The following is a 10,132-nucleotide window of genomic DNA, read 5'->3' as shown; positions in this document are numbered from 1 at the left end:
CTGATTTTGTGCTTCGTTTTGCTTGATGATGACCGGATCTTATACAGCAGATTTCCGTATATTGCAAGGCTGTGAGTTTGTACTTGGGCAACTGGTGTTGTTTAGAAGCTATTGGCGTGTTTTGGTTGTGTGCATCCTGCCCTGGTCCCCTATCCAGCACACGTCTTGTGAAGCCATGGTGGTGTGATTTTTGCCCGTTTGACAGCACGTGAGCATTATTCAGCCTGCAAGGCAATACTCAGTTGGCTCGCGAGGAACGATCGAATCAGCAGTTTTCACTTGCATATTTTCTCGGTGCAGAGAGGGGAACGTGGCGCCGAGTTTGTTCGAGCGGGGACATGGCACGAGCTTGCACACGTCTCCGAAAAATTGGCAGGAGTAACAGGGTCACGTCTCGTCGATTGCCTCGCCTTATTTATCCCCCTTTGGCTCACTGCCCCAACCCCCGCCACCCATTTCATCCCTTCAAGCTCTTCCTCCCGGGAAGTTTCTTCATCGACGAGCATCGCCATCTTCTCCCGGGAAGTTTCTTCATCGACGAGCATCGCCATCTTCTCCGGTTTGCGGTGGCGATCCTTCTTCCTCCTCCTCTCCTCCTTGCTCCTCTGATGGTTGTAAGTTCAATCACTCTCTACTTGTTGTTGCTTAATATGCTACACATGATGTTGTGTGAGGACGTGGTAGATCATATACTAGTGATAACATGGTAGGTTTTGCGTATCGGCACTGATGAAGTAAACGCTGTTGTGGTAGATGTACTCCTTCTATTTCTAAATATAAGGCTTTTCAGAGATTTTAATACGGACTACATACAGATGTATATAGACATATTTTAGAGTGCAGATTCACTCATTTTTCTCCATATGTAGTCTATATTGGAATCTCTAAGAGCATCTCCAACGGCCACATAAAAATCTCGTGCCCAATAAAAGTTATAGCGTGTCACTGTAGCATTTTTAATGCGCCGGGACCAACATTGCTTTAGCAGACGCCCAAAGACGCACGCCCAAAAAGCAGACAGTGCAAATTGTGAAGCGCGCGCAATCCGGAGCCCAAAATATGTTGCGCGTGATAGCGTTTTTCAGCGCGCGCCCAATTATTTTAGCGCTACAGCATCTACTGGAGCTGTTGGGCGCTCAAAAAATGAATTTTTAGTGCGTGGAGCTCTTGGGCGCCTGTTGGAGATGCTCTAAAAGGCTTATATTTAGGAACGGAGGGAGTACATGTTTTTCGTCTTTGATTTCAATGCTACTGTGGTAGATGTGGTACTGTGTTGAGCTTGACGATCGGTCCATGTGTAGTATGAATAGTATGGTACTATGGTACATGTAGTAGTGTGTTGAGTTTCATGATTAATCCATGCTAGTTTGCTAGATGTGCTTGTGTGTTGAGCTTGATGATCATTCCATGAGTAGTATGGTATTATGATAGATGCATTGTTCTTGTTCAGTAGTCCTGATGCTAATCATTGTAGAACATGACCAACGAAGACCTTAGTCAAGCCATTGTTCTGTTTGACTCCCAAATCTTTCCCTCTTATGTTGAGGATTCCAGGAAATGCCTTATGATGCAGATGTGTTTGAGGGATGGTACCACTACATCTTTAGTGGTGGCGATGCCTGCGATAACTACTAAGGTCTCCATTTAGACTTGCAAGGCACACATGAGGAGGTCAACGAAGGGGAACACAATGAGATTGTAAGGGCATCCTTTGCCTTAGGGTTTTGGTGATGATGACAACACACGTGGACTAATCGTGCGCCATAGTTTTCTTAGGTACACATGGTGTGGCGCAAGACGGTTAGGTCTTCCCTCTATGCGGAAAAGATCGAAGACGGAGTTTCCGACGTTTTTTATTCCTTTGGTCGTAGGATATCCGTACTATTAAGAGGGAATCCACGTAGGAAGATATTGGGTGAATCACTTCACGTACACATTCTGTGCACCCACCATATACCCTCCGTTTCGAGGAGAGAGAGGTTCCCCACTGCCCCTGTCCTGTGCAGTCCTGCCCATGGCGGTAGTACCGCTGGGCGGTACTTCCGGTCTGACCACCGCTCAAAGTACCGCTCAGGGGTGACTCCCTTCTGTACCGGGTACGGTGGTAGACCGGTGGTGGAACGGAAGTTCCGGTTTGTCTTGATAAACCGGTACTACCGGTGTCCAGGGCGGTTGTACCGCCTCGAACTCCATCACCCAGGAACTGCTGGCCCAGCGGTAGCTCCGGCCCTACTACCGCTCCAACTACCGGCCTGAGGTGTAAACCTTCTGGATGTAAGCGGTAGTTGAGCGGTAGTGGAGCGGCAGTTCCGGTTTATTCCGATAAACCGGTACTACCGGGTGCGCCACCGGAAGTACCGCCCTGGTGCCCTAGGAGGGGTTCCCCGCATTCACCGGTTGTACCGGTGTCTAGTGCGGAAGTACCGGTCCCATGCATTTCTGCACATAACGGTTGGATCTTGGGGAGCCTATTTAAGGAGTTGCTTCTCCTACCTCCCACCTACCTCTTGCCTCTCTCTCTCCTCCATTACTACCATTAAAGCTTTCTTGCCCGATCTCTCTCCCTAGCCACCCAAACTTGTTGATTTGCTAGGGATTGAAGGAGGAGACCTAGATCTACACATCCACCAAAGGATATTTGATTCCCCCATACTTTCTTGTGTGGATTTTGTTACTCTTGGGTGCTTGGGCGCCCTAGACGGAAGAGGTCACTTCGGAGCCACATTCCATTGTGGTGAAGCTCCGGGGTTTCGTTGGGAGCCTCCAATTAAGTTGTGGAGAGAGCCTCAACCTTGTTTGTAAAGGTCCGGTTGCCGCCTTCAAGGGCACCAATAGTGGAATCACGGCATCTCGCATTGTGTGAGGGCGTGAGGAGAATACGGTGGCCCTAGTGGCTTCTTGGGGAGCATTGTGCCGCCACACCGCTCCAACGGAGACGTACTTCCCCTCAAAAGGAAGGAACTTCGGTAACACATCCTCGTCTTCACCGGCTCCACTCTTGGTTATCTCGTGTCTTTACTTGTGCAAGCTTATTTGTGTTTTATCCCTTGCTTGCTTGTGTGCTTGTTGTTGTTGCATCATATAGGTTGTTCACCTAGTTGCATATCTAGACAACCTATCTTGTTGCAAAGTTTAATTTGGTAAAGAATAGCTAAAAATTGTTAGTTGCCTATTCACCCCCCTCTAGTCAATTATATCGATCCTTTCAGAGATGATAACTTTTATATCCACCTTCATTCTGAACAAGATGTATGATATCATTGTCAGTGTGATGAGGGCTAATAAGGGCTTCAAGTAGGTGCACATGGACGTTGTTGCCAAGAAGGGTTTTGAGTTGTATGGCACAGAGGTGTCCTCAACACAGGTGCATAACCATCTTAGGAAGTGGAGTGCGACATTGATCCAGGTGTCCAAGCTTAGAGACCTTAGTGTCACATAATGGGATCAGGACACGTTCACGATTCTGTTGGAGGTTGAGCACTACCAAGGATACATCGCGGTTGGCTAACCTAACACTTGTTTTGCTTGATCTTACAGTGATCTATTGACAAGCATGCCATGGGCTCCAGTGAGCCTCTTGCTTGCCTATTACCGAGTATCCATGCACCCAAGAGTCGGAGACCATCATCCTTAATGGATTTCTACTGATCACGCTCCTACTCTTGAGAGGAAGAGGTAGATGGTGCCTTAATGGATGAGGAGCTAAGCGTTTTAATTTTAGCAGCATGACTGACACCATCAAGGAGGTGGCATCTGCATTAGGGAGAGCAAGCATGTTGACGTGCACCCTTCCCTCTACAGCTCTATCATGACAACATTGGCTTTGGTGAGAAGGCTATAGCGGTCGCTCTTAACCACCACCTCAACATGGCACAAGGTCTTGGGTTTGTTGGGATGCCAATGGAGCACACAACGCTATGGCTTAAGACCTAGCTAAGCAAACACTACTACGTGTAGTGCAAAGGGTCTCTGGTGGTGGCCACATGCATGCATGCATGATGATGTACATTTTGTGGTATTTGGGCATGGAAACTCTTGATAGCCTATTTTTGTTGAGTTGGTAGATACTAACCCCTCACATGGTGATGGTGAACTTGTGGTGGTAGGATTCCACCATCTTTTTTATGGTAGTATCATGACACCATAGTAGGTAGGATGAACTTGTGATGACTTAGTATATGAATCATGAATGCTTATGTTGCTTTTGTCCCATAGGTTGTGGTACTTGTCTAGCTTGTTGAGATTTTGTTCTTCTATCTTGCTAGATGTAGTGGTATGTGGCGTACTCAGGGAGGGTTCCAGGAGCCTACGGTTCATGATAGACATGCCATGAACAAGTGAATGGATACAAGAACAGTCGCTATAAAGAATTTAAGACTAGGGAGGAGGCAGATGATGATTACTCCAGGTTTGTTCTCAGGTCTGTTCTTAAAGTGAAGAGTAATCATGAAGATGCAAGGGTGTATGTCATGTCGGGTTCAATAGGCTGAAGAACATGATATTCGTCGTCTAGTTCGTCATCATTGTCGTATTGCTATTACATGTGATCGTATTTGACATGAAATGACAACGATGATAAGGATGATACTTACAAGCTCGCCATATTGACGTACAAGATAATAACATTGAGCTAAATGTGTGCAACCGAACACATCGAACCGCTTCAGGCCAGCCCAAAATCCCGAAACGCAGGAACCGAACATTGAGGCTTTGTTGCTTCCCTAATACAGCCTTCTGCTTTGTGGGCAACCAGACATATCACAGAACATGGCGGAGAGGCTGTATTACCTCAGCTAAGCTCAATCGAACCACAAATGTAAGATGGCGAAAATGATTGCTAGCAACCAAACACGTCCTACACGTTTCTACCCGTTGCTTCTTACTATAGGGAAACAAAAGTGATGTGACCCTTGGGTCTGCCCCGGGCCCTCCGGTCACACACGCGCGCGCTTGTGTGTGTCTCGATGCAACAATTTAACAGTGGCAGTACCACAGTTACGTCTTAGGCTGCAGAAACGGACCGAAGGCAAACTGAAACCTGATACTCATATGCTATTCGACAAAAATATTTCCATGATGCCATAATTTTATCAAACTGTAAAATAAATAAACACACAAATGATTGAAGCTGCATAAATAAACACACAAATAACTCAAGTTGATGATCAAAGTTGTGTCTTATAGGGACCAACCTTGTACGAAACACCGGTTTATATCTTGATTTAAAACTAGAGAGAGTACATCCAAGTGATCCTGCCCTAAACGTGGTCCTGCTCTTGCGCTCCATTCTTCCATTTGTGTAAAGGCGCCAAAATGCACGACGTCGACGCTGCAACGGTCCACTTTACCTACATAGTCTATCATATATTCCGCCTCCATCTTCACTCAGTGACATCCGAGCGATCAAACAAACAAAAGCCCAAGAATCAGACCCCCTTTGTTTTCAGTGTGTATATATAGATCAATCAATCAGAGAACAATCTCTCAACTTTACAATATCCGGGACGGCTCCACCACCCTGCGAATTGTTAACGTCAATCGTGGATCAAACCTTCGTCCCGCGGTTTCCCCTGTCAAAGCTACACCTATCTTTTATCTTTTTCATTCACACACACGCACGCACACAAGCTCAACATCAACTACTCAATCAATCAAACGCATTGCTCAAACCTCAAACCAAACAACCATATACACAAGTCACAGCCACGATCTCCGGCTGCTGCCGCTACGGCCTACGAGATGCTGATCATGGCGGCGGCCATGGAACTCTCCAGGCTGACGCACTCGATCATCATCCCGCACATCTTGCCCATCTCCTGCTCCTTCACCAGGGTGCCGCCATGGCCGCCGTCGGAGGCCTCTGCAGCGGCGCACTCGTCGAGGCGGTAGCAGGTGGCGAGGTGGTCGTTGGCCATGCCGACGGCCTGCATGAAGGCGTAGACCACCGTCGGCCCGACGCCGCGGAGGCCCCTCCGCATCAGGTCCTGGCTGAGCGCCTCGGCCTTGGGCGTCCGCAGCGGCACCTCCCGGGGCGACCGGTACCTGCCGACCATGGGCTTGTAGTTGAGGAAGCCCCAGCAGTACTCATCCAGCGACCCAAACTCCTCTATGATCTATCAACAGCGAGGTTCAGACTTAATGTCAGAAAGAAACAGTGGGAGGCATTAAGTCTAAGATTAAGAAGAGAAAACAAAATGGTTGTTGGGCAGATTGAATTGGCTGCCAATGCTGTTTAGGCCATCAAGATCAAGATCTGGACAGATATGGATAGCATGAGTGACATGATGGATGAAATTACCTTTAGTAACTCGTGCGCGTTTTCGACGATGGTTCGGAGCCGGTGCTCCGACAACAGGGACCTGGCCGGGCTGCATGGCCCCAGGAATTTCTTCTCGTTCAGCTTCGACACCAGTAGAGGGTCGAAATCCATGAACACTTCCCTGTGAAATGCATGCATGGTGTTTGATGAGATTTGAGTGTTTGGTGGGATGTTAAGAGGTAAAAAGGAGTGCTTACCTGAAGGCGTCCCTCTTGCTGAGGATTACAGGCCATGCCATCTCAGCTAGTGCACCAGACAGAACAAGCATCTCAAATAGTTTCCTGTGAATTTAGAACTGAAAGTTGTAACTTTATATAATTAATTTGCTTGTTAGCATTTTAACTTGAGATGATTTGATTAGGCTTAGGGCATACCTGTCGTCATGCACTGGGACTCCCCACTCCTGGTCATGAAAGGCAGTGTAGCATGGATCTGTTACAGATGTAAAATCAAAGATTTCATTAGTCAGGTGAAAAACAAGGTGGATTGTGACGGAAAGTTGAAGATCCTAGAAAGTTTGCAAGATTGGAGCAAGGACGAGAGAGTTTTGATTAGACGGCTACAGTAACCAGAATGTTTTTGTCCAAAAGGCCAGAGGTCCCAGCCTAACAGTTAATTAGGTGTATGATCAGCAGACATCAGGTAGTACTACTGTTGAGTATGAAAAGGCAACACAGCTTTTCTAATGCTACAAACAAGTACTATGTGGTAGTTTGTACGGTTCTCTTGTCGTCCTACGCTCTTGCTAAAGTACGTGAAACTAAAGGAAGGCAAAAATCTACAAATAGGAAGATTAAAGCTGCAAGCAAATTAACAACATTAAAGGAACTGCAAATGGAGTACAACCGGAGCAATTAAATACGTTTCCGCTGCCTAATGCGCTGCAGAAAAGATGCAAAGCTCAACTGGCATAAATTTAAAGGGAAGAGCAATGATAAGCACATCAGTATCGCCACCAAGAGAAAAGGAACAAAGAAGAAAAGATATATATCCTGGGGCCTGGGACGCCATTCTTTTCTTGGAACATCAGAGAGGGGTGAAAGTCCCGGGCCACCATCATCGATCTCCGCATCGCAAGTTTGCGACATAATGCGAAATTCCAGGTCAAGCTAAGCCTGCTTACCACACCGAATTTGTGTTTGCACCTAAAATTTCTCACTGGCCAATCGCACTGAAGAGAAACACTTGCTCTCCGGTTAAGGACTACTAGAAAGGAGTTCATGCCACTTGGTTTTGTTAAGTCGAGGGTTTAACAACTTGATTAGATTTCAGAAATATTGTGCCGACAAGCTAGTGGGTAATGGAAGGAATCCTTTGGGGAGATAAAATTGACAAGTACTCGCCGGATAGCGGACGCGCCACCAAACATCTGAGTGCATCTTTATATTGATTGCGCATTTGTCAATTGTGCACCACCAAACGTTTATGATGCCATATGGTCTAATTAATCGCAATCATCGGCCCCAGATTAATGCTAATTATAGTACTAGTACAAGATACTCCTAGAGGTGTTTTCCCTTTCTCCTGGGAGAGGTAAAACGTTCACGTCAGTGCAATACTACTGATATCAATGCAGCGGTCTCCGTTTGGACGTGAGCTCACAGGCTGATATAGACGGAGGCAAAGGGTCTCTCTCTCATGAGTACGTACGTACAGTGCGATAGACGTGATCTAGCATGGAAAATACGATGTACAATTCTGTAGCAGACGCAGTGCTGTATTCTGAAAACGTGAGGAAATCGGATATATTGCTTTGAGGGGTACTATGTATGTATATATACTTCGGAAACATCACAAGTCACAACCACTCATAATCCTGGTCCAAAAAGCTATAGCTAGGGCAGACTAGCTTTCAAAAAGAAAGGCCCCGTGTAGAGTTGTGTAAATTTTAAGCTAGCTAGATAGTACGTACGGCTGAATATACCGGCTGACGGTTACTAATGATGATGCATGAGGCCTTGATGAGCGGTCAATTATCTTTTCTCCTTTAAGCTTATCAAGACCTCGTGCATCCTTACTAACTGTCAGCGGGTTTATGTTAACTGCACTTACTATGTACATTACTTCCCCTGGTTCCCAAAAGTCGTCGTTTGGACATCGTATGTGCAAATTTGTCCCAGAAAGAATTTTTTTTCCTTTCAGTTTCTTGAGTGCTGATATTGCTAAAAACATGTGCAAGGTAGATATGTGAAAATCATATGCAGAAATTTGTCGGAAAAGGTAGTTTCAATCTTGATTTAGTGCCCAATCTTGCTTGTGCTTTTAGTCTGCGAAGTCTACCTCAATCTTGATTTAGTGCCCAAAATATAGGAATTCGCCTTTTCTTTAGGGGAACAGAAAATACTAATTCATTGACTAGTATTAGGGTATTTAGGGTATTTAGGGTATAGAGGATACGCCAAAGAGTACTATTTGTGGATTGTAAGAAGAAGAGTACTCCTAATAGTAGTGTGACCACGAGTATACTTGCTATTCGTAGCTACAAAATGAGCTACCGATACACTTGCTATTCGCAGCTAGAAAATGAGCTACCGATTGTATAAACATATAGAAGTTAATAGCATGCATGATAGCAAAAGGAGAAAGCATAATTATCCACTTATACATCTACTAACTGCATTTAGCATCGCCTTTAATTTGTCCTTGCCGTAATGAAAAGAAGCCATAATCACATGATTAGTGTCGGGATTAATTTGCACCACCTACCAGTGTTACGGGTCACCCAGGGGCACCTCGGCGGCCCCGGCGCCGCCGCAGCTTCTCCGATCATCGAACCCAGTGCCACCGCAGCGGCGGCTCCTGCACCGTCCGGCGCAACGCTGGCCGCCTTCCGAGCGGAAGGGGGCCCCGCCGACGATCCGCCGGCCGCCCTCCGCCGGGCAGCGGCCCCCGCCGGCCGGCCGATCCTGCCTGTGGACGCCCGGCTGCAGAAGGAGTCGTCGGACGCCTCCGAGGCGCACGACACGTTGAGCGACTGCATGTTCCCGTTCTTCCCGCCGCGGCGCAGCAGCTCGGACCGGCGCAGCAGCATGGACGGGAGCGCGCCCCTCGCGGCCGCCGCGGCGGACGGCAGCCGCTTCTTGGAGTTGGAGGCCTTGCTGTCGGCGGCCGCCCGCGGGTCCTCGTCGCCGCGGCGCGTCGTCGGCTGCGGCCTCTCCCTCCCACCGGCGCCGGCCGACGGCGGCCTCTCCCTCCCCCCGGCGCCGGATGACGGCGGCCTCGGGGACGACGGCCTGCGGGCTGCACCGGCGACCCTGGGCCCCGCGGCGGACATGCCTGCCTGCCTGGCTCCCGTTCAGCTCCCGGTGCTCCGTCGGCCTCGCGTGGACGCGCCTGCTAGTAACTTAGGACGATCGATGAGGCAGACGCGGGCGTAGAGGATTATATGGAGCGATCGATGGAGACGATGGCGAGCTCCGGCGTTGCCGTCTGAGAGGTACAGTGTGCGAACGAACTGCGAGCTGCGGAGTGTGCGGGCTGTTATAAGGTGGCTCTCGATCGCCTTCGCCTTCTCGGGCGCGAACGAACGTACGTGGGCTGGTGGGTGGCGGGCGGGTGCTGGCTACGTACGTACGTTCTGCGCGGGTTTGGGCGCGCGATCGGTCGAGTGCCGGGCGGTTGGTGGCGCGTCGAGAGCGCTGTTGCCATGAGAGGTTTTTGCGGGGGAGGACGTGTCAGCCGAGCTGATCGAAGTACGTCCACGTCGCGGTCACGCCGGTGCGCGGAGGCAGCTAGCTAGGTCTAGCCTAGCCCAGCGAAATCTCGTTCTCCTGTCCCGGCCCCCCCCTGCTGCTGCAGTCGATCGGCGGTGAA

The 10,132-nt window shown here is 48.6% G+C and overlaps 1 protein-coding gene across 1 annotated transcript; it reads right to left on the bottom strand.

Annotated features, from left to right (window-relative positions):
- Window positions 1–5,436: 5,436 nt before the first annotated feature.
- LOC123121623 (uncharacterized) lies at window positions 5,437–9,898 on the bottom strand. Its single transcript, XM_044541640.1, has 5 exons — window positions 9,026–9,898; window positions 6,694–6,751; window positions 6,517–6,600; window positions 6,299–6,440; window positions 5,437–6,113 (listed from the first exon to the last, which is right to left on the bottom strand). The coding sequence occupies exons 1-5, from the start codon at window positions 9,591–9,593 to the stop codon at window positions 5,733–5,735; spliced, it is 1,233 nt and encodes a 410-aa protein (XP_044397575.1). The 5' UTR covers window positions 9,594–9,898; the 3' UTR covers window positions 5,437–5,732.
- Window positions 9,899–10,132: the final 234 nt, after the last annotated feature.

Source organism: Triticum aestivum, chromosome 5D, assembly GCF_018294505.1.
Source record: "Triticum aestivum cultivar Chinese Spring chromosome 5D, IWGSC CS RefSeq v2.1, whole genome shotgun sequence".
Taxonomy (NCBI): domain Eukaryota; kingdom Viridiplantae; phylum Streptophyta; class Magnoliopsida; order Poales; family Poaceae; genus Triticum; species Triticum aestivum.
This window is presented reverse-complemented; position numbering and strand designations above follow the sequence as displayed.